This window comes from Cucurbita maxima, unplaced genomic scaffold (genome assembly GCF_002738345.1).
Source record: "Cucurbita maxima cultivar Rimu unplaced genomic scaffold, Cmax_1.0 Cma_Scf00031, whole genome shotgun sequence".
In the NCBI taxonomy this organism is placed as follows: Eukaryota; Viridiplantae; Streptophyta; class Magnoliopsida; order Cucurbitales; family Cucurbitaceae; genus Cucurbita; species Cucurbita maxima.
The window spans coordinates 1,048,234-1,072,177 of record NW_019272047.1 but is presented as its reverse complement, the minus strand read 5'-3'; the positions used below and the strand labels follow the sequence as shown (position 1 = coordinate 1,072,177).

Below are 23,944 nucleotides of genomic sequence, written 5' to 3'. Positions count from 1 at the left end.
GGGGGGTTTTTTTTTTTTTTTTTTTTTTTATAAAATAACTAAATTAAAAAAATTAGTTTATAATATTTTTTTAATTTGCTATTCACTAAATTTATAATTTAATTAAAAAAAAAAAAGACAAAGAAACCTCTAAATTTTATCTAAAAAATACTCTTAATTTTTGTGTCAATAATATTTTAAAAATTCAAAAATATTTTTACAGTTATTTAAAAAATATCAAAAAATACCTTTGAGCTTTTTAATTATTTTTTAAAAACTTCAAAAATACATTTAAACTTTTAATTTTTTTTTTCTGTTATTATACAAACAAAATTGTTAAAAAATAGAGATACACATATAAAATCTTATATTGCTTTAAAATTTTATAATTATTTTAAAAATATAATACTAACATTTTTTTTTAAATTAAAAGGGTATTAATGAGAGTAATTTTCTTATTTAATTTTTTTTAAAAAAATTAAACAAAATATAAAATTTAGAAATATTTTTATTAATTTAACCGGTGGAGGTAACCAGTAATTCGTTTCTCCAACAAAAAAATCCATCCAAGTTCCCAAATGCCCACTGTTTTCTTCTTCCTCCATCTCCCATGGCGCCAACCAATATCATATCGATCCTCATAACCCGCGTAAACGCAGAGATGGCTGTAGATTGACCATCTCTAATCGACAGCTCGTTCTATCGATTCTTTCTGGTAACGGAATCTTTCTTCTTCTTCCTCTTGGAAATTTTTCTGTGCTGGTTTCTGTTTCAGGATTGTAGTTTCGTTTTTCCTCTTTTCTCTGTAACCTAACAACCATGAGTTTGATCACATCCTTTGGAAATGCTTCTCCATACTATAACTGCTTCACGAAATCATCGAAACGCTATAATCGTTCAAGCATTGAGTATCAATCGAAACTCGTGATTAGGAATGTGAAATACTTTCGGTTCAAATCTCTGAAATGCATTCGATATTGTGATTCTGATTCTGATTCTGATTCAAGCTCCTCGATGATAATGCGATCTCAAAAACCTAGCGCAATGATACCTGAACTCGTCGCTGATAAACTTGAACGGCTTGTGAGCGAATTCGAGGCTCTTGAAAAGCCGATTGATCGAGTGAAGAGGCTTTTGCATTACGCTACGTTTCTGGCTCCAATGGATAAATCGGCTCTGGTTTCTGGAAACAGAGTCGCAGGATGTACGGTTGAGGTATGGTTGGAAGTGAAAATGGACGATAATGGAAGGATGAGATTCAAAGCGGACAGTGATTCTGAAATTACAAAAGGATTCTGTTCTTGCTTGATATGGATGATGAACGGGGCGGAGGCTACGGAGGTTTTGGCAGTGAAGATTGAGGATTTGGCGGCCCTGAATTTGGGGTCTCCGATCAAGGCGCAATCCAGAGTAAATACTTGGCAAAATGTGTTGATTAGTATGCAACAAAGAACCAGTGATTTAGTTTCAGAGAAAAATGGAGAATCGCCTTAGGAGTTCTTGTTCCTTCCCATTGCCATTAATGGCGAAGATTTTGGTATAGACAAGCAAGTAAATGTTGGATGAATAAATGGAGTTTGAAATTTAGAAACTTCTGAAAACCTTGAAAGTAGATTCAAATTGTGTTCGTCTTTGATGCATAGTTTTAATCTCTCAAAACCTATCGTTGACACATTTGTTTGGAGATTGGAGTATACTACATAATTGTGCTTCAAATTAAGCTCCTTTTCTTGGTTATAATATGATTTAGAAATTGATGTAAGTAAATTATAAAGGGTGTTTATAAAATTTAGACATATGCTTGTGTGGTCAAATTTTGGAAAGGTTAATAGCTTTACGTGACAATAATGATAAAAATTGTTTAAGAAAAGAAATGTGGTCTGCAAAATAATAAAATCATGCACTTCGGTGTGGTGTTTGTTCAAAGTGTGTTGCTTGTAGCCAGCATGCCTATATCATATCGAAACCTTTTTACTTATTGTCATCGCTTTAGCTCATGTTCAAGCTCCAGCCCTGAAAAAACTGCCATATTAGAATTCGTTAGGTCATAGTCGCATTAAAGACCGAAACGATGTCGGCAACAAAATAGTCGGCTAAATCGCAAGTTGAGCGACTCACGAAGATTGAATGTGAAATGTTGTTCCTTAAAGAAGTCCCCGACATAGTTCGTTTCCTGGAAGAACGAGTCGTAGAATTAAATAAATTAAAAATTCGGTGGAATTAGAGCTATGAGCACCCGTTTCGATGAGTTGTCAATCAAAAAACTAACATTTAAGGTTGAATCCCTAAAAAAAGAGCAACACGACCAAGTAGCTTAGAACACAGATGTAGCACTGAGAGTTCTATCGCACACATGGAAGAACATATCGGAGAGCTAGATAAAAAAAAACCATGTTAAAGCTTTTTAACGAGTTTACTGAAGATTTCAAGGCAAAAATAAATGTCATTACGACAAAGATGATCGAAATAAACACTTGAGTAAACTTGACCATGTAGGTCATAGAAAATCAAATCTTAAGTTAGCCCAGGATCAACAAACTGAAAATCTTGGAATTCAAGGTCTTTAAAGGAAATAGGGATACGAAGAAGCTCGAAATTTCATCTTTAACGTCAAGCAATACTTCAAAGTCATGAGGACCTATTCGAAAGAGCTCAAAGTTACCCTAGCCACAATGCATCTCATATATGATGCAAATGGTGACGTTCGAAGGTGACTGACATGCAAAATGGGTAATGTACCATAAATACATAGGAAGACCTTAAGAAGGAGTTGAGGACTCAGTTCTTCCCTGAGAATGTAGAATTTATAACGAGGTGAACACTACGCGAATTGAAACACAACAAAGATATCAAGGACTATGTTAAGACGTTCTCGATCTTGATACTAGATATTAGAGATATGTTTGAGAAGGACAAGTGTTTTGCTTTGTCGAAGGATTGCAACCTTTGGAGAGAACAAAACTATATAAACAAAAAGGTTCAAGACTCTATGAACAGACTCTATGAACAAACTAATGGGTTCGAGGATCAAGAACCGAATAAACCAAATGGGCTTTTTCGGTCAAAAGTGCATCAACTTCTTGGGACATGTCACGAAAGATGGTGATAAAATCAAGCTCATCAAAGAAGGGCGAGTCCCCACCTCGGTGACCAAGGTGTAATCTTTCCTGGACTAGCCAACTATTATCGACTGCTTCATCGAAATATTTTCAAGACGAACCACCCTACTAACAAAATTATTAAAGAAGGCAACAATGTCGAGGAAGTTTGTCCTCAGCTTGGTCGATGTACCAAAACCCTTAAAACATATGCATCTTGGAGAGAAAACAAAATTTAAAAATTTGTATTCAAACTAAAAGCTAAGATTTTTTCATTCAAGATTCAAGTTTGAATTATTTAAAATTGAAATTTTGTGTAGTCGTGAATTTGATGTGACCTCGGAGGGACCAAATGTAACATGCTCGACACAGATATCAATGCCAACATAAGTCCACATCATGATCATGACAAGAACTTCCTTCCAAATCAAACACAAATGAATGAATTTAATATAGAAATGGTAAAACCAAATTCAATACTTCAAATAATTAAATTTCTCCAAACAAAATTACCCATTGAAGCTTAAAAGAATCCCACAACAAGATCTTATCTGCTTCTGTTCCTAAATAAAAACAGAACATCAACCAACTCTGTCTCTCTGCCATGGACTCCCATTCCTTAATGTTTGCTGTCTTGGTACTGTCACTCACTCCATGCTCTGTCCTGGCCCGAAAGCCCTGCAATTTCCCGGCCATTTTCAATTTCGGCGACTCCAATTCCGACACCGGCGGCCTCTCCGCCCTCTTATGGCAGGCCCCTCCACCCAATGGCATGTCCTATTTCCACGCCCCCGCCGGCCGATACTGCGACGGCCGCCTCATCGTTGATTTCATGGGTATTACTTTTCAAGTTCTCTGAGATCTAATCATGAAATTTCTTCAATTTTAATGGGGTTTTCTGGTTCATTTCATTTAGCCAAAAGCTTTGGATTGCCTTATCTTAGTGCTTATCTCAATGCATTGGGAGCCAATTTCAGCCACGGAGCCAATTTCGCCACTGCTGCCTCAAGCATTAGGCCACAAACCATAACTCTTATGCAGCCGGGTGGTGTTAGCCCCATTTCTCTTGATGTTCAATACAATGAATTCTATGACTTTCGTCGTAGATCCCAGACCGTTCGTAATCGATGTGAGTTCTTGTTTCTCCAAATGGGTCTGTCAAAATTTTGGCAAATTTTGATATCGATGACCATGTTTTATGTTTGAACTTCCTTGTCAGTGGGTGGTTTTTTTAAGTCCTTATTGCCGAAGGAAACGAGCTTCGGTCGGGCTTTGTACACGTTTGATATTGGTCAGAATGATTTGACGAGTGGTTACTTCTCGAATATGACTGTCGAACAAGTTCGAGATTACATCCCTCAAGTGCTCCATCAGTTCTCCACTATTGTCAAGGTTAGTGTCATTTATAGAATAAACTTGATTTAGTAGAATACAATACCCGAATAAGTTTGATAGAATTGTTAGTAGATTTAATAGAATAAGTTACTGACTTGCAACTACAGCTCTTAAGTTTTTCGTTTACTTCTTTACTTGTTTAGACATATTTCGATCTTGGATTAAATCCAACTTTTACACCTTTTTTTATACCTATTTTTGACATGCTTTCTACGGACATGACCGGACAATTTTTATAAACAATTTTAATGTAATGCAGTGGGTACACAGTCAAGGAGGAAGGTTCTTCTGGATCCATAACACAGGCCCGGTGGGGTGCCTTCCATATGTATTGAGTCGAATGCCTGTTTCACCCTCCGACTACGACCGATATGGATGTGCCATTCCTTTCAATGACTTGGCTCAAACTTTCAACTGCGGCCTGAAGAAAGTTGTGGCTGAGCTTCGCGCAGCTTTACCCGATGCCACACTCACATACGTCGATGTTTACTCTCTCAAATACACCCTCGTTAGCCAACATAAAAAACATGGTATTTCGAGGAGATATTATTAAATTTACCATATTCATTCGGAAACTTTATGAGTTTAAACTGAGATGAAATTGAAATCTAGGGTTCGAGTTTCCATTGAGAACGTGTTGTGGGCATGGTGGAAAGTATAACTTCAACGTGAAGCTTGGATGTGGAGGAACGAAACGGGTCAATGGGAAGGATGTTTTGATTGGAAAGGCTTGCAAGAAGCCAGAAGTGTATGTGAATTGGGATGGTATACATTATACGGAGGCAGCTAACAAATGGATCTTCAATAAGATCAAAACCGGTGCTTATTCTGATCCACCAATTCCTTTGGAGATGGCTTGTCACAGAGACTAATCTAAATCTAGTCCGATTATTGTAATGCTTTGCTTTCGAGATATAGATCGGCTTCGTGCATCTCGATGTTTGTCGAAGGTGTTCCTAAGGTATGCCCTTCCGGTGGGCTATTCTCTTCTCTATCTTTTCCATCTAATGCCCACATAGCGTTAGAAAATCTGTGTCTTCGATCTCTTTGCGCAATGCAATATATCAGTCTCTTTTTCTCAGCATCTGCTTTTTAAGTGTTCTATCACCCTTTTCTCTCTCTATCTTTTTGGCCTTTTATGCCGACATGAGATATAAACTAGATCAACAGGTTCATTATACCATACAAACCTAGCTACTCACACTAAACTCATTATTCGGCTGAGATGAACCATAATTTGAGTTGGGCTACAGAGAACTGTACGACTTTCTATCTAAAAGAAGTGTATAAAATCTATCGATGTAGTGCTTGGATACGAATCTTTAACGACCCACTACTCGAGAGATTTGAACCTCAAACGGCCACTAACTGACAATACATTTTGAAGATACGCGGTAATTTAAAATAGTTAAAACATGCATACACTAGTTATACACCAGTTTAAGTCAATATAAGTTCAAACAAAAGTGACCAATTTACCCTTCGGGGTTGACTTTGATCGATTTTCCAAATTTTTAACTATTTATTTTTATATTTTTCTTGAATTTTTGAGATTTTTCCAAACGTTTGTGCCTCATCTTGAAATTCTACCCGAAGAAAGAGAGAATAAAATGTTAAGAGACTTGGTGGCATCCTAAAAATTGAAATCGATATGGATATCTACACGAAGCTGATGGTCTAATATCTGACTCAAGAACAAGTAAAAGGGGAATTCGAAGTACTACAATGGATCATCGAGAACGTGTAAACTGAATTGAGATAGGCAAGCAAATGTCTTCTATATTTTCAACACTCTCTAGCTATGTTATATGTCATCGATCAAGTTGGTTGAGTTATGGGCCATTTGAATAACCTTATTTTATTGATATTTATGATTGATTTAGAAGGGACGTTCATGACTCGAAAACTCGGCTAATCTAGACTAACCAATCCAAACCATAGATTTTCTTCAGGTTGGATTGAGTTGAATTCTTGAAAACCGAAAAATTCAGATCGGTTTGTGGGTTGACATTCTTTTGGTTGAGTCAACTCGAGTAACTTGAAAATAAGGTTACAATCTAATCCAACTCTATCATACTTGTAATATTATTACAAAGATTGGGAATAATTTTGAGTTTATAACCCACGCGAGTGATCTTGTAACTTGTAAATGTTTGATATTTGAGTTTTATAAATTTAAAAAAGAACTCGAGGACCCAATTCAATTTTATCGAAAGAAAGTTACCCACGAAAGCCCATTGTGAGATTCCACATCAGTTGTAGAGGAAAACTAGTGTCAGCTATGACGCTCGGCCCTGAAGAGGATGGATTGTTAGATCCATATTAACTGGAAAAAAGAACAAATCATTTTTTTATAGCGGTGTGAAAACCCTCCTTAGCAGATACGTTTTAAATGTGTGAGGTTGACCGCAATATGTAGAGCCGAAATAGACAATGTCTGCTGACAGTAGACTTAGGTTATTACAAATGATATTAGAGTCAGATACTGAACACCATGTCAGTGAGAATGCTAGGCTTTGAGTAGATAGTGGATTGAAAGATCCCACTTTAGTTGGAGAGGATACTCATGAGACTGACAACGATATAGACCGAGACAGATAGTATCTATTAGCGATGAGTTGGACCGACCCATAGATCTTATCTTCTTCAATCCTAAATCTAAAGAGACCCACTTCACCGACTCCCTTGTCTGCATATGCGCACCATCGTTCACTCACATTGTGAACTCTCTCTCTCTCTCTCTCTCTCTCTCTCTTTTTCTCTCTCATGGAGTGCCATTCCTTAATGATTGCTGTCTTCGCACTTCTACTGGTTCCACACTCTGTCCTAGCCCGGAAGCCCTGCAATTTCCCGGCCGTTTTCAACTTCGGCGACTCCAACTCTGACACCGGCGGCCTCTCCGCCGTCTTCGGACAGGCCCCGCCGCCCAATGGCATGTCCTATTTCCATGGTCCCGCCGGCCGCTACTGCGACGGCCGCCTCGTCATTGATTTCATAGGTATTTATTTAAAAGTTCTCTGAGATCTCGCCTTGAAATTTCTTCAACTTTAATGGGTTTTTCTGGTTCATTTGATTCTAGCCCAAAGCCTTGGATTGCCTTATCTTAGCGCTTATCTCAATGCATTGGGAGCCAATTTCAGTCATGGAGCCAATTTTGCGACCGCTGGCTCAACTGTTAGGCCACAGAACAGGACTCTTCAGCAGAGTGGATTTAGCCCCATTTCTCTCGATGTTCAGTACAATGAATTCTATGACTTTCGTCGTAGATCTCAGACCGTTCGTAATCGATGTGAGTTCGTGTTTCTCCAAATGGATCTCCCAAAATTTGGGCAAATTTTGATATCAATGACCATATTTTATGTTTGAACTTCCTTGTCAGTGGGTGGTTTTTTTAAGCCATTATTGCCGAAGGAAACGAGCTTCGGTCAAGCGCTATACACGTTTGATATTGGTCAGAACGACTTGACAAGTGGTTACTTCGCCAATATGACTGTCGAACAAGTTCGAGATTACATCCCTCAAGTGCTCGACCAGTTCTCCACTATTGTCAAGGTTAGTCGTTAATAAACTTGATCAATTAGAATAAATAAGTTGAGTAGAATTGTTAGTAGATTTAATAGAATAAGTTACTAACATACGTAGCAACTATCGGAGAATTGGTAGTAGTTGACATTATTAGTAGACTTAATAGATTAATACGGTAGAATTGGTAATAGTTGTCAAATTGTAGACCGTAGTTAGTACTTCCACCCTATATACTCATTAGATGTATTTTTGTAAACAATTTTACTGTAACGTAGTGGGTGCACAGTCAAGGGGGAAGGTTCTTCTGGATCCATAACACAGGCCCGGTGGGGTGCCTTCCATATGTATTGGACCGAATGCCCGTTTCACCCTCCGACTACGACCAATATGGATGTGCCATTCCTTTCAATGACTTGGCTCAAACTTTCAACCGCGGTCTCAAGGACGCTGTGGTTGAGCTTCGCGCCGCCTTGCCTGATGCCGCCCTCACTTACGTTGATATCTACTCCCTCAAATACGACCTCGTTAGCCAACATAAAAAATATGGTAATTCATTCATTTGAATTTTTAGGCTTAGCACGACTTTTACGAGTTTAAACTGAAATGTAGGTTTTGAGTTTCCATTGAGAACGTGTTGTGGGCATGGTGGAAAGTACAATTTCAATGTGAAGCTTGGATGTGCGGGAAAGAAACGGATGAATGGGAAAGATGTCTTGATTGGAAAAGCTTGCGAAAAGCCAGAAGTGTATGTGAATTGGGATGGCGTTCATTATACTCAGGCTGCTAACAAATGGATCTTCAATCATATTAAAACGGGTGCTTATTCAGATCCACCCATCCCTTTGGAGATGGCTTGCCATAGAGCCTAATTTAATCCTATCCCGTTACTATCATACTCTAGTTGTTGCTTTCTGCAATCCATGATCCCATTTGAAGGGCTCGACACGAACCATCTTATCTTATCTAAGTCCGAGTTTACCCTTGCATTTCAGAGTTTAGTTTAAGTTAATCTTCAATTTGATTTTATGTCTCGATGATTTAATGGTATGAACGGTCTGAACAAAAATTTTCATAAATCTAATGAAAACAATGTTTTTTACTCATGTATCTTTAATTTTTCTCTTAATTAGCCAACGTGAAACTTTGGTCACACAAACAATTATATCCTCGAACAAAATACCACCATGTCTCCCCTCAAATAGTCATCTATCTCTTTTAACACTTCATTGGTAGGCTCTTTAGCTCCTTCCAAAGACAGGGGCACCGATCGTTTGAATTCTAAAGGCTCTTGTCGGGAAGAATTTCATCTAACATAGAAAAGCCTGATAGAGTATACAGTCTAAAGGGGCTCTCTAAGTTTTTGATGGATTTGAGGCCTAAGTTCGAGAATGTTAGATACTCAATTCAACATCGAGTTACTTCACGGACGTTGATAGAGATTTTTCTGATGTGAGATCTAAAGAGACTCAACTTGAGCCCCAAAACTAGGTTGGGTACATGGGTCGATCTTTCTTTTCTTATTGATGAAATATTAACGTGAGAGAGCAAACAAGAAAATGACACTAAACAAAACAGAAACAGAAAGACGTATGTTAGTTAAGAGGGACACATCACGAGTATTTATTATTATACTCAATGCAAGCATCACTAAGGTCATAGTCTAAAATATAAATATTCTCAATTATCGAATTTATAAAGAGAGATAAAACATTTCATGGTCAAGTCTGATACAAACTCATTATACATAATACCCTCACTCATAATACGATGACGAGTGTCTATGATGTATAAGTTGATGATGATAAAAGGGACCAATAGATAGTTAATCAAGATGTCCTAGAACTCCGGGAATGAACTTATGGGAAAGTGAGCTCAAAATAGCCAAACCCTGAAAATTGACGGCCCAAATAGAGTTAAGAGAGGAGAACCTAATGACTTTTACATCATTAAGTCGAGCTTAGGTGGAATAAAATTTACCTAGGAGATAGCCTAGGAACACCTACTTACGAACAAGATTTCTAAGTACGAATAAGACATGGAACAAATGAACAAACTAATGGTAATGTACAAACACATTACCTATCATGCTATTTTAATCTTTTCATATGAAGGCTAGATGATTGTGTACGAGCTCGAGAACTGATATGGAACTTTGTAGTTGTGCTTACCCATCGCATGTGAGATACTTGAAACTTATATGTAACAGCCCATCTCACAATCGACCTTCTTCGGGATCTGGCGTCCTTGCTTGCATTCATTCCTCTCTTTAATCAATGTGGGATCTCACAATCCACTTTCTTTCAGGGCCTAGTGTCCTTGTTGGCACACTGCCTAGTGTCTACTTCCTTCGAGGTTCAATGTCCTTGTTGGCACACTGCCTATTCGGTGTCTGGCTCTAATTCCATTTTGGTGACTGGTCATACACCCCTATATTGACACAACATAAAATAGTAAAAGTCTATCTAAGACAAAAGCATGTAAAAGGGGTTTGGAACGAGCATGAGTCATAGCCAACATGTCTTCAACAAGCATGATCGGAGTATTCAACATGCGGTTGTAGACAATACACCTTGGACAAGCATAACCATAACACAGTGTACAGACAAGATGGGTTTGGGTTAAGGCGTGTGGTCATGGACAAAATGTCCTCGAAAAAGGCTTAACGTTTCACCCTTTGCTGTGGGATTGTCACGGATTAGCCGACTTTCTTTCCTCTACACAGTTCTACAAAATGTCCCTTATTCTATCACTTGTAAAGCATCCCTAAGTAGTTCTTCTGGTGATTTGCTCCGACTTAGTCTACGCCTCTATGTCTGGTATTAAAAACTGAGATTGAGATGTTCATTTGGTGTAATATTCAAGTTAGGGGTGTCCTGTTTTGGTGCAATGAATGCGACCCTTTGACCCCTTCTGAATGATTGACCACTTGGGGTTCCTTCCTTCTCTCATATTAATGAATCATAGGCACTTTCCCACCACGACGAATCAGCCTCATTGTGCGCATCCCCGACTTCGTTCGTGGAATAGCTCGGGGGCTTACCTAAGAACAGATGAGTATCACATTCAAAGAAACGCCTTCTGAATTTGGTTGTCCTTTTGCTCCCATTTTAAGACAAAAAAATGAAATGGGTATCTTTTATAGAACGCAATGTCAATTTCTTTCCTTATTTCGCTGTCTTCTTAGTTCTTCTTTTCTCAAATTGATTGAGAAATGTGCCGCCATATCCTTTTTCTGTTCGTCAATTAATGGGTTGCTTGCTTTACTCAAAGGGACCCCATGGAATCGTCAAATGGAGGAAAAGGGCTTCGTTTGATTGAGTACTTATGAAATTTTGTAAGCCAAACTGATTGACATAGCAGCTTCAGCTTTTGGTAGGCGAGTTCTTGATCTATGCAGACTTGTTCGTAGAAATCATGGGAATTCTTCATCGCAGGTTGAGTATTTCAAATGGGAAAAACGAGTTTTTAATCCTTTGTGTGCTGTAAATATGCATTTCTTTTGTTGCAGTTCTGTGATTAAGAGGCCAATTGACAGCATGAGGGTGATTTTGACAACGTTTGTGGGAGTGTTTTTGGGGTTCTTGATAGGAATATCTTTCCCATTGCTATCATTAACAAAGGTTGATATTGATGAATGTTCTTAGTGTTCATATTAGATTCTTAGTGTTCATTTACATTGGTTTGTTTTTATGATATTGGCAGCTTGGTGTGCCCCCTGGCCTTGTCCTAAAGGTTGATCAAATGTATAATACTGACATGAAATCAGGTGGATCTTCACAAACACCTGAAAATGTTGCATTTGATAGGAGGAGTGGTAGTGGAGAGTTGAATGGTTCCTCAGAGGTATGTACTTGCAAGTTTTGATGAATCACTAGTTTTTAGCTATTGATGGCGTTCTAAATATTATGGTTTCTTAATTATATGTTTGGGGTTAGACCCATAAATGTCTTGAAAAGTAGGCTTATTATTGGTTTGATTTGTGAGATCCCACGTCGGTTGGAGAGGGGACTATACATTTCTTATAAGAATGTGGAAACCTCTCCCTAATAGATACGTTTTAAAACCGTGAGGCTGACGGCGATATGTAATGGGCTAAAGTGGACAATATTTGCTAGCTGTGAGCATGAGCAGTTACAAATGGTATTAGAGTCAGATATTGGGCGGTGTGCCAGCAAGGACGCCAGCTCCCAAGGGGGTGGATTGTGAGATCCCACATTGGTTGGAGAGGGGGATGAAACATTCCTTATATGGGTGTGGAAATCTCTCCCTAATAAACGTGTTTTAAAACCGTGAAGCTGACAGCGATACGTAACGGGTCAAAGCAAACAATATCTACTAACGGTGGGATTAAGTTGTTATAAATGCAGCCACACAATTTTAAAATGCGTCTACTAAGGAGAGGTTTCCACTCTCTTATAAGAAATACTTTGTTCCTTCCTCCAACCGACGGGGTATCTCACATAACAATGCTAGACAAATTTTTATATAGGCATAATAATACTAATTCTCATACATGAATCAAGAAGGAAGCAAGCATAGATAGCCCGACAACAGCAATCAACCATCTTAGACTCATGTACCAATATAGCGAACGTACTGATGTTTTGTTTTTTGCATTACTACATGCCTATTGCTTGTATTAGATCTTCTATAACTTGAAAAACTGGTATGATATGATGCAGATTTGGGTTCCATCAAATCCTAGAGGAGCAGAACGACTAGCCCCAGGGATCGTTGCGGCCGATTCCGACTTCTATCTACACAGATTATGGGGAGACCCCAACGAGGTGTGTTTTGAGAATGTCTTTTAGAAACACGACATTATAGGACATCCTTAAATATCAGTATTTAAGGTTGTACTCAATCAGCTAAATTCTTGCAGGACTTACCTAGGAAACCAAATTACCTTGTAACTTTCACCGTTGGTTATAACCAGAGAGACAACATTGATAAAGCAGTAAAAAAGGTCCCTTTTCTTCCTCTAACACTATATTTACTATCACCCTTCTTTTCATGCGTGTGAGAATCCCACGTTGGTTGGAGAGGAGAACGAAACACCATTTATAAGGTTGTAAAAATCTTTCCCGAGTAGACGTGTTTTAAAGCCTTGAGGGGAAGCTCGTAAGAGAAAGCTCAAAGAGAACAATATCTGCTAGTAGTGAGCCTGGGCCGTTACCGATGGTATCAAAGCCAGCCACCAGACTATGTGCCAACGAAGAGACTGTTCCCCAAAGGGGTAGACACGAGGTAGTGTGACAGTAAGAACACTGGGCCCCGAAGGGGTAGATTTGGTGAGGTTCCACATTGATTGGAGAAAGGAACGAGTGCCAGCGAGAACGCTGGGCCCCGAAAGGGGGTGGATTGTGAGAATCCCACATTGGTTGGGGACACAATCCCACGTTGGTTGAGGAGGAGAACGAAACACCCTTTATAGTAAGGACGTTGGGCTCCGAAGGGGGGTAGATTTGGTGGGGTCCCACATCGATTGGAGAAAGGAACGAGTGCCAACGAGGACGCTGGGCCCCGAAGAGGGGTGGATTGTGAGAATCCCACATTAGTTAGGGACACAATACCACATTGGTTGGGGAGGAGAATAAAACACCCTTTATAAGGTTGTGGAAACCTTTCCCTAGCAGACGCATTCTAAAGCCTTGAAAGGAAGCCCGTAAGGAAAAGTCCAAAGAAGACAATATCTACTAGCGGTGGGTCTGGGCCGTTACAATGCTCTTACCAGATTGAATGTAATTCCTCACAGTTTTCAGAGAACTTCACAATTCTTCTGTTTCATTACGATGGTCGAACAACCGAATGGGACGACTTTGAATGGTCGAAACGAGCAATCCACGTGAGTGCTCGAAAGCAAAGTAAATGGTAAATCTTGTTCTGTTATAGACTTGTAGAGAAGATTTGTTGCATATTATAAATGAAAACCTATGAACTTCCTTTGAAGGTGGTATGCTAAGCGGTTTTTGCACCCGGACATCGTGGCGCCTTACGACTACATCTTTGTGTGGGATGAAGATCTGGGAGTTGAGAATTTTGATGCAGAAGAGTGAGTTATTTAGAGATTAGCTTAAATGATATATTGGTTTCATTTGAATGTTTACAATACTCTTTCAATGCAGATATATAAAGTTGGTGAGGAAGCATGGATTGGAGATATCACAGCCTGGTTTGGAGCCTGTCAAAGGGTTAGCATGGCAAATGACAAAGAAACAGGATGGTCTTGAAGTTCATAAGTAAAACTTCTGGAATAACTATGTTCTGTTCCTTAAAATCTGTGTTATTTATCATATGTTTCGGCAAATTCCCTGCAGACATACGGTGGAAAAGGCAGGATGGTGCACCGGGCCGAACATGCCTCCCTGTGCTGCGTAAGATTACTCGAAAAAAAGTTGTTTTTGTTCTGGTGATAGAGTTTTAATGTAACAGCTCAAACCCACCGCTAGCAGATATTGTCCTCTTTGGGCTTCCCCTTATGGGATTCCCCTCATGGTTTTAAAATGCCTCTACTAGAGTGAAGTTTCCACACCCTTGCAAAGAATGTTTCGTTTGTCATTTGTAACAGTTCAAGCTCACCGCTAGGAGATATTGTCCTCTTTGGATTTTTCCTTTCGGGTTTTTTCTGGTGGTTTTTAAACGCGTCTGCTAGGGTGAAGTTTCCGCACTCTTATAAAGAATGTTTCGTTTACCATTTGTAACAGCTCAAACTCACGTTAGCAGATATTGTCTTCTTTGGACTTTCTCTCGTGGGATTCCCCTTATGGTTTTAAAATGCGTCTATTAGGGAGAGGTTTCCACACCCTTATAAAAAATGTTTCGTTTACTATTTGTAACAATCCAATCCCAACGCTAGCAGATATTGTCCTCTTTGTGCTGTTCCTTTTGGGTTTCCCCTCATAGTTTTTAAACGCGTCTGCCAGGGTGAGATTTCCACACCCTTATAAAAAATGTTTTGTTTACCATTTGTAACCGCTCAAATTCACTGCTAGCAGATATTGTCTTCTTTAAGATTTTCATTTTGAGCTTCCACTCATGGTTTTTAAACGTCTGCTAGGGAGAGGTTTTCATACCCTTATAAAGAATGTTTCATTTACTATTTGTAACAGCCCAAGTCCCAATGCTAGTAGATATTATTCTCTTTGGACTTTTTCATGCCCTTATAAGAATGTTTTACTTTCAGGCTTCTCCTCGTGGTTTTTAAAACGCGTCTGCTAGAGAGAGGTTTCCACACCCTTATAAAGAAGGGCTTAAGCTCACCCGTAACAAATATTGTCCTCTTGAGCTTTCTCTTTCGAGTTTCCCCTCGTGTTTTTAAAATGCGTGCTAGGGAGATGTTTCCACACCTTATAAAAATGTTTCATTTACTATTTGTAACAGCCCAAGCGCACCTCTAGCAAATATTGTCCTCTTTAGGTTTTTCCCTTTCGGGCTTCCCTTCAAGGTTGTTAAAACGTGTCTACTAGTGAGAGGTTTCCACATTTTTATAAAGAATGCTTTGTTCCCCTCTCCAACCGATGTGGGATCTAACATTATGTTTCCTTGTACAGTTTTGTTGAGATCATGGCTCCGGTATTCTCACGAACTGCTTGGCGTTGCGTCTGGTATATGATTCAAGTAAGAATTGACTGTATTCTTGTTGAATTCTAGCTTCATCATTGCATAAGTTCGTTCTAATTCTTGTTACATTGATTTGCAGAACGATTTAATCCATGGTTGGGGCCTTGATTTTGCTGTGCGAAAGTGTGTCGAGGTCTCACTTACCGTTTCCCTTAGATGCTACTAATATATCTACTGTAACAGTCCAAGCCCACCGCTAACAGGCATTATCCATTTTGACCCATTACGTATCATCGTCAGCCTCACAATTTTAAAACACGTCTGGGAAAAGTATCCACACCCTTATAAGGAATGTGTCGTTTCCGGGTGTGAAAACGTCTCCCCTAATAGTTTTAAAACTGTGAGGCTGACGGTGATACGTAAGGAGCCGAAACGAACAATATCTACTAGTAGTGGGCTTGGGCTGTTACATCCATACACTTTTTCTAACACAAAACTGTGTAAACCAGCCCGCACACGAGAAGATCGGAGTAGTAGACGCTCAATGGATAGTTCATCAAGGCCTTCCGTCGCTCGGGAGCCAGGTAAACTTGAATCATTGTGTTCCTTTCCTACAACAGTTCAAACACCAACCCAAGTCATGTGTTGATCATATCTTTGGCTGCAGGGAGAAACTGAAGTTGGGAAAGCGCCATGGCAAGGGGTACTCTTTCTTTATCTCTTCCTTCTTTCATAGCTCCAAAATGATGTGAGCTTTGTATTGATTATCAGGTAAGAGAACGATGCAAGAAGGAATGGACAATGTTTCTGAGTCGGCTAGCAAATGCTGAGAAAGCTTATTTCAAGTCATTGGAGAATCATCATTCAAATATTAGTGTTCCGCTCTAGAACGTGCAACGTGCTTATTTATAGCTTATTCAATCCGGTATGCTGAATTTATAGTTTATTCTTTATACATATCAAAGCTATATCTGTAGTTAAAAACTAATAGTTATATCGGGTAACCCTGAATTGAACTATAAAGGCGGTTGCCACTCAAGAACATCCATTCCGAGGTTGCCTGTAATCTCATATTCATCAGTATTCTGCAAGTCTCTCACAACTGTTTCTTTTTTTTTCTATGCCCGGGATGACTCACTATTCAGGGGACAATATTATATAGAATAAAGATAAAATTCTTTTTTTTTAGAAAAATATATAAATAAATAGTCTCGAGATTGTTACGATAACATGTGACATGCTTCTAACTTCTAGGATTTGTGGGGCACGGTCCTCCTTCTTAGACCCCATTGAAAAGGGTATCGAGTAGTTTGGAAATTTGGCACAAGATATTCCGATCATGGGAAGCCACCACGAGAAAGAAACCTTCCTCTAACGCTCGTTTATACAATAGCTAGTGGAGTGACAAAACCCATATCATCAATTTTTCATATGATGAAAGATGAACTCGTGTTTATTCCTTTTTTTTAATTGAAAAAAAATAACTTTTACCCTAAAATTGATAAGTTTAAAGATCTTCCCAATACAATTTTTCATTGTATCTTACTATAATTATTACTTTTTTTATTTAAATTTTAAATAAATATTGCAACTTTTATTTTGAAACATGTTTTTTTTGTTTGAGAAATTGTTAAAAAAAAAAGTTTTTTTTAATCTAATTAGTAGTTATTATTATTATTTTAAAAAAAAATTATGTATTTCAATCAAACTTTTAAATATTTAAGAGTATTTTTTTAATCTTTTTATTAAAAAAAAAAGTTTAAAAAATTATTAATAAAAAGAATTTAAAGTTAGAAAGATAATTTTTAAAGCAAATTATTAATAATTTTATATTTTTAATTTTTTTAAAAAATGAAATGGTTATGTAATGAACCATGGTTAAAGATTGGTGGTTAAGATAACCTCAGTTAATATACAATTGGTACAATTCTTCTCTAGCCCAACCATTTGGATTGAGCCCAAACCTATTCTTCATTTCTCTCCGTTTTCGCCTCTTCCGCGACTCAAAACCAAACCCTGAACAGATTAGACTTCATTTTTGCGGATTTTTGAGGATTTTTGAAGATGGGTCTCTCAAATTTCCCCCCTTCAGCTGAAGGAGTGTTGCTGTTACCAGTTCTAGTGATGAACACTGTCATGTCGATGGCTTTCTTGAAGAACTTGGTGAGATCTGTGCTACAAATGATGAGCGCCAACCCCTCGAGTTCTGCGGATGAATATGAACAGGAGAGTGGAAAAGGAAGAAGAATCTCAATTACCCATTTCAAATCCTTACGCCAAAGCTTCAATGGCGGAACAGAGACTGAAAATTGCTCTGTTTCGAGGTGTGCTGTGGCAGAGTGCTCTGTTTGTCTTTGTGGATTTGAAGCTGATGAGGAAGTTAGTGAGTTGTCTTGTAAGCATTTTTTTCATAAATCTTGTCTTTCTAAATGGTTTGATAATCAGCATGTTACTTGCCCTCTCTGTCGCTCCATTCAATAGAACGCAACTTTTTTAAGGAAATTTTTGTGTTCATTTTAGCTTTTTGTGTTCTTTTCTGTTTCTTGCTGTTTGAGCTGAAGGGTATGAATGATTCACTGTTTTATTGAGCTTTTGGCTAAACTGAAAACACCCGGAACCGAATTAGAATTATTGAGAGAAGTAGTCCGGTATTGGCTAATTAAGAGGAAGATCATGGGTAAGTAAAGGAGTACTATCTCCATCCGTATTCGTATGAGATCTTTTGGAAAACCAAAATCAAAGTTATGCGAGTTTGTGGTTAGAGTGGACAATATCATACCATGGTTGGAGAGTTGTGATGTCTAACATAGTATCAGAGTTGTCCGCTTAACTTAGCTTGGTCAATAGAATCCTAAGTCGAACAAAGAAGTTGTGAGATTTGAAGGTGTAGTCAAAGGTGACTCAAGTGTCGAATAAATAGTGTATTTTGTTCAGGGGCTTAAAGGAGTCGAGCCTCGATTAAAGGGAGATTGTTCGAGGGGAGGATTGTTGAGGATTATCGAGAGACGTAGTCTCTAGCTTGGAGCAGTTGGGAGAGATTTTTACATTCTTATAAAGAATGTTTTGTGTTTGGTGGGAGAGAGGTTTTCACACCCTTATAAAGAATAATTCGTCCTCTTCAACCGATGTGGGATCTCACAATCCACCCCCTTCGAGGCCGAGCGACCTCATTGACACTTGTTCCCTTCTCCAATCAATGTGAGAGCCTCCAATCCACCTCTCTTCGGGTACCAACGTCCTTGCTGACACATCGTCTCGTGTCCACCCCCTTCAGGGTTCAACCTCCTCGTTGTCACATCGCCCAACGTTTGGCTCTGATACCATTTGGAACAGTTCAAACCCACCACTAGCAAATATTTTCTTTGGGTTTTCCCTCCCAAGCTCACCTCGTGTCCATCCCCTTCGAGGTTCAGCCTTCTCGTTGTCACATTGCCCGATGTCTGGCTCTGATATCATTTCTAACCGTCCAAGTCCACCGCTAGCCCTTTGGATTTTCCCTTTCGGGCTTTCCCTAAAATTTCTAGAACGTTAGGAAGAGATTTTCACATCCTTGCGGTGATTGAAATGTGTCAAGTGCATATATAGAACAATTGTATTCCTTACGGTGAGATTCGAATCCAATACCTTCTCCCGAGGATTTTGATTTTAGGTGGAATACGAAAGAGATATCACTTTAAAAACGCGTTTTTTAATGGGAAAAGTAACTTGAAGAAGAAGACAGTTTTGATGGGCAGTGTTACAGACATGCTTGTTCAAGACATGTTGTCTATGGTTGCATTCCCGTTACATGTCGAAACCTTTACCTTGTATTCCTTTATCGTTTTCCTTTAATGCTTCCAATGATGTATATAACATGAAATGCCTCAGAATATACGATAGGGGTATGATTTCCTTCTTGCTTTTTTAAGTGTATGATGTTTCAACATAATCATATCTACACTTGTTAGACATGAATTTTGTATGACCGTTCGGCGAAAATACGTCTAGGCCTACTAGACCTAAATCGCCTCAAATATACTATAGAGAAATGCAACTAGTTGTCAAATTTTCCTTGCATAGAAAGTTAATGCTATTTAAATCATTGCATTAAAGCTATATGCTATTTAAGCCTATGCTATATAACATTGTTTTCAATCTCTCTCAACCTTGTGTTCAAAATCTATCTGACCCTGTTTTCTAAAACATTCTTCTCAAATCGGGGCTAAAGGTTTGAGCATATGTGCCCGACCATAGGCGACGCGACACTAAGTTGGCTTGACTCACTCGGTGCTGAGAGTGGATGTCACACAATCATCAAATCATCAAATCAGCTGTCAAGAAAAGGGCGATGGTGACAAACAACAACCTACTCACGAGTCTACCTAATAAATTACAATCAATAGGGTTATAGGAATGTTTACATATAGACTCCTTATTAAGGAATACTATGTCAGCACTCCTCAACCTAAAAGATGGGGAAACCAAAGAACAAGTCACAACAACGAGTAATGATCAGAATGAGACTAAGAAATCAGGTCAATTATAGATATGAATACATGATGCAAGTAATGGTCGTGTATACAAAACTTCCCAGTAATGGGAACCAAGCCAACAGCCTCAAATACAATGCCAATGCGCCGGGGTTATCTAATTTGCTGCTCCTGTGGCAGCAACTTCAACCACCCAACGAATATCAAACTCCATGAATCAAACCAACTCAAAGAAAATAGATATCTACACATACTTTCCACCATGGAATTAGTTCGACTTTCCAACCATTTGCAACCTCCAAGAGAATCAACATTAGCTTATCTGGAGGCAATCGTCATCAACATCGCCACGTATCGGTCAATGGCTGCCAGGATGGAGGGTCCACGAGGTGTCAGATAAGCTAAAGTAAAAGTAACCTTCACAGGTAGATATCGAAGTTGGAGAAAGATTAGCCACTCTTTCGTACGCAATTCCCAGGCAAAAGGAATTTGTAATTTTCTGAACTTTCAAGAAGATAGGATGGCAAATGAACTGCTGAGTAGGAATGAGGAACCGGTCCCATTTTTCCTATAATTTCCTTGAAAGTGTATTCCTCAGGAAGCATGTCGAATAGATCAGCACCCTCGCATATAATCTTCTGAATTCGTTGGGGATTCAGATAACTCGAGAATCTAACTCTGTCGTTATGGCTGTATGCTTTCATCTTAAAGACGAAGTCGCTGATACGACGAAAGCAGAAGCTGCAGTGCCATCCTGAATCTGCCAACAGGTCGTCCGATTGGCGATAATGAACATACCTTGTCTTCCCAGGTTTGTATCTATGAACTGAAGCCCTCCAGCTATTGTCATCAACATGGAACTCGAAAGAGTACAGATAGTTTCTAAGCTGTAGATGAAGAACATCGGGTATGTCATCACACCATCTTAAGAGATTAATGGTGTGCCTGCTTGGAATTTCATCAACATCAGACATTATCAACAAATCATCATCAGAGATTCCAGCAATTTTGAGAAGCTGATCGAGTGCTACTCGTTGAAATGCCTCCTCGACGAAAGGATTTTCGCCTTTCTTAAATCTCCCTCCGACAGTACCATAAGTCAACCTTGGCTCGACAAATTTGAACTGATCTCTATTGCGAGCAAAGTATAATGGCTTTGGCTTCCCAGTAAATGTTGAATTTGCCTCAAGAAGAACAAACTGTGTAATGTAGGGGTAGAGTTCTTTCCATCGCAAGGTGAGCATCTCGATCTCGTTACTGAACAACACAGCATCGTAAACACGTCGTGGGAATTCACGGACTTTCCAACCATGAAGATTGCAGAGTTTCTCCATTGTTACATTTTCATCATGGTAGTGAGTAATCATATTGAATTCTTTTGGTGGAGATTCCCATAGTGGCCGGAGGAAGTATGAGATCTTCTGTCCATGCAGGTAGATGATCAAGATGCACGCCGGCACCAGCGCAAAAAGAATAAAGAAGGTTTTTACATCCCATCCACGAAAAATGCAGCGAAGTCTAGACATGCCCAATACGCGAGTGGATTCCTGCATACAGAAAAGAAGCCTGGTCAACATCTTAAACAAAACTTGAATTATGAACAGGACAACCTCAAAATCTCCACTCCTTTCAGAAACCAAGCAACTAAACCAAAAATGAATATTATGATTTTGATACATATAAACTACTCATAGATTCTCAAAGTGCATGCAAAATTTTGTCGCAATCTCTATGCAGTAAGAAAAAATTTCTGAAAACCAGAAGTTCGCAAGGTTTGAAGTTGAAAAACAATCCCAAATGGTGAAAAACTCTTCTAAGGGCGAGAAATTTTTAAAAATTATATTATCAAATTCACTTCCGCTAGAACAGATTTTACTCTCCAGAAATCTCTGTTAAATACGTCGAAGGAATGCGCAGTTAGATGAGGCATTCGAAATTCCGCCAATAAGAGTTCCAGACTAAATAACACCAGCAAAAATTGCCAGACCTATCGGCCTCGCATTTGATAATGACAATTTCCCCAAAAACCATCAAATAAACGAAGAACAAAGCCCTAATATCAAAGAAGTCAATCAAGCGCCCAAACAGTCCTAAAAAACGATTTCTTAAAAGGCTAGATTCATACATGATCAGAAATAACAAACTAGAACACAAATCATAAAAGAAAATCCATGAACGAAGAAAACAGAATGAAAGTGCAAAATTAGTAAGTACCTGATCACAAATTTCGCCACAGATATCATCAGATTTTTTGGAGCAGTAATGGTCTCCACCTTCGCCCATCATCCAAGACATCTCTAGAAAGTTTGAGTATCCCCTGCAAAATGCCGGTTGAAGAAACAGAGAGTAGATATAACCACAAATGAGCAACCGGCGGCGGCGGTTCAGTTAAACAAGAAAATGAGTAGATTCAGTCGGAACTGCGCTTCAATCTCCGTCTCTATCCCTCTAAATATACAGATTGCATAAAGAGATCCGTAAGAATCAACGAAATTAAGAGGGAGAGATTGAAAGAATCGGCCAAAAATCGAAGGCGGAGAAGCAAAGGATGTATGGGCTGGCTATCTATCTGTCTTCGACAATGATTGGTGCCGAAGCTATCACAACAATGGAGATGAATCAAATAAGAAAAAGAAAACCAGAGAATCAAAAGACGAGAAGACCAAGAGAGCCGTTTCTCTTTGTCGTCGTCGCCGCCTCCGTCGTCGTCGTTTCTGAAACGAAATGTTTATGGCGATTCTCTGTGTTTCTTTTTTCAAGTATCTGTTCTTCTCTGTAAATTCTGCTCCATAACGTGGGTATAAATACTGAATGTTTGGAAGTGGGGGCCACGCGCTCCATTTTTTGGTTTGACTCGCTCAAGCCGACCCAAATCCAACCGAGTCGTGGACCGTGTCCTGCTTTTTTTCGGTTCTTAATTTGTTCATCTAATTTTGAATTTTATTTATTTTTTAATAATATATATATTATGGTGGTTTTGATTAATTCTTCCCTCCGGCCTCTCTCTTATTTTGTTTCCTTCTTTATTGTCTTTACTCGCTTCCGTTTTATGGGCTTCTTTTGGGCCTTATCTCTGGCCCATGTAGGCCCAATTTCTCTTCTTTTTTTTTTTTTCTAAAAATTAATTATTTTCTAGCAATTAGTCCACCTACTTTTAGAAAATTAGAATTCCACGCATAAAATTAAGGACTTTTGAGTATAAAATATAATTAATAAAATTACTTTCCATATCATTTTAAATAATATTTTTAAAAGTTTAATCTTTTAAAAAAATTCAAAAATATATTTAAAGGGTCAGAGTAAATTTTCAAAAGGGTTTCAAAATTATACCAATTTAAACTTTGAGGGACCCATCAAATCCACCCCTTTCAGAAACTAACCTTCTCGTTGGCACATTGTCTGATATTTACCTCTTATATCATTTGTAATGGCCCAAGCACACGCTAACAGATATTGTCCTCTTTAGATTTTCCTTTTGGACTTTTCCTCAAAGTTTTTAAAACGTGTCAACTAATCAAAGTCGGATTGTGGGCTCTCACACAAAAACATTCAAGAAAATTTGGGAGTATTTATTAAAAATGAGTTAAAAATAGTTTCGAGTAAATATACGACATTTTTGTCCAAATTTTTTTATTAAAAATTAAAGTTTTTTCTTTTTTTATCCTCGTAATTAATATTTGAATTGAGCAGTTTGTAAAAATTCAAAATTAAATCTTGATTAAGATTTGATGTTTGGTTTTTTCTGGTAATTGTTGAACTTTTAATTAGAAAATATAGGTCAAAATGGAACAATTTTTGGCTTTTAATTAGAAAATTTATTATTGAAAGTCAATTAATTAAGTAATGATATATTTGTAAATATAATGATAAGTTTGTAGGAAAAATAAGTTAAATAATGAGGTGAAATAAAAAGTATAA

At 38.4% G+C, this 23,944-nt stretch overlaps 6 protein-coding genes across 8 annotated transcripts in view; 5 read left to right on the top strand and 1 right to left on the bottom strand.

The window, feature by feature from the left end:
- The window catches only part of LOC111466426 (GDSL esterase/lipase At3g26430-like), an 18,789-nt gene extending 13,139 nt beyond the window's left edge, over positions 1–5,650 (top strand). The window contains exons 2-6 of the mRNA XM_023111073.1: positions 3,666–3,913; positions 3,994–4,206; positions 4,297–4,469; positions 4,732–5,002; positions 5,085–5,650. Of these exons, the coding sequence (XP_022966841.1) occupies positions 3,682–3,913; positions 3,994–4,206; positions 4,297–4,469; positions 4,732–5,002; positions 5,085–5,344 (1,149 nt within the window). The 5' untranslated portion in view covers positions 3,666–3,681 and the 3' untranslated portion in view covers positions 5,345–5,650. The remainder of the gene's footprint in view (positions 1–3,665; positions 3,914–3,993; positions 4,207–4,296; positions 4,470–4,731; positions 5,003–5,084) is intronic.
- LOC111466428 (sufE-like protein 2, chloroplastic) lies at positions 537–1,750 on the top strand. Of its 2 annotated transcripts, XM_023111076.1 has the most exons (2): positions 537–694; positions 1,020–1,750. In XM_023111076.1, exon 2 carries the CDS (start codon positions 1,024–1,026, stop codon positions 1,471–1,473), a length of 450 nt encoding a protein of 149 aa, XP_022966844.1. In that variant the 5' UTR covers positions 537–694; positions 1,020–1,023; the 3' UTR covers positions 1,474–1,750. The 2 variants fall into 2 exon arrangements, with proteins under 2 accessions (XP_022966844.1, XP_022966843.1); XM_023111075.1 differs by having other exon boundaries at positions 537–1,750.
- Positions 5,651–7,163: 1,513 nt separating the features above from the next.
- On the top strand, positions 7,164–8,988 carry LOC111466427 (GDSL esterase/lipase At3g26430). Its single transcript, XM_023111074.1, has 5 exons — positions 7,164–7,470; positions 7,552–7,761; positions 7,852–8,024; positions 8,273–8,543; positions 8,607–8,988. Exons 1-5 carry the CDS (start codon positions 7,239–7,241, stop codon positions 8,864–8,866), a joined length of 1,146 nt encoding a protein of 381 aa, XP_022966842.1. The 5' UTR covers positions 7,164–7,238; the 3' UTR covers positions 8,867–8,988.
- A 51-nt stretch (positions 8,989–9,039) lies between these two features.
- Positions 9,040–18,071, top strand: LOC111466430 (probable E3 ubiquitin-protein ligase XERICO). Its single transcript, XM_023111077.1, has 4 exons — positions 9,040–9,050; positions 13,858–13,868; positions 14,785–14,790; positions 17,515–18,071. Exon 4 carries the CDS (start codon positions 17,622–17,624, stop codon positions 18,036–18,038), a length of 417 nt encoding a protein of 138 aa, XP_022966845.1. The 5' UTR covers positions 9,040–9,050; positions 13,858–13,868; positions 14,785–14,790; positions 17,515–17,621; the 3' UTR covers positions 18,039–18,071.
- On the top strand, positions 10,980–16,644 carry LOC111466424. Of its 2 annotated transcripts, none has more exons than XM_023111071.1 (14): positions 10,980–11,369; positions 11,506–11,617; positions 11,700–11,840; positions 12,680–12,784; positions 12,880–12,963; positions 13,753–13,868; positions 13,948–14,049; positions 14,123–14,236; positions 14,315–14,371; positions 15,548–15,614; positions 15,697–15,750; positions 16,067–16,141; positions 16,225–16,260; positions 16,329–16,644. In XM_023111071.1, the coding sequence occupies exons 2-14, from the start codon at positions 11,534–11,536 to the stop codon at positions 16,443–16,445; spliced, it is 1,152 nt and encodes a 383-aa protein (XP_022966839.1). In that variant the 5' UTR covers positions 10,980–11,369; positions 11,506–11,533; the 3' UTR covers positions 16,446–16,644. The 2 variants fall into 2 exon arrangements, with proteins under 2 accessions (XP_022966839.1, XP_022966838.1); XM_023111070.1 differs by having other exon boundaries at positions 10,980–11,431.
- Positions 18,072–20,029: 1,958 nt separating the features above from the next.
- LOC111466425 lies at positions 20,030–22,807 on the bottom strand. The gene is made up of 2 exons (XM_023111072.1): positions 22,241–22,807; positions 20,030–21,573 (listed from the first exon to the last, which is right to left on the bottom strand). Exons 1-2 carry the CDS (start codon positions 22,319–22,321, stop codon positions 20,476–20,478), a joined length of 1,179 nt encoding a protein of 392 aa, XP_022966840.1. The 5' UTR covers positions 22,322–22,807; the 3' UTR covers positions 20,030–20,475.
- Between the last annotated feature and the right edge of the window lie 1,137 nt (positions 22,808–23,944).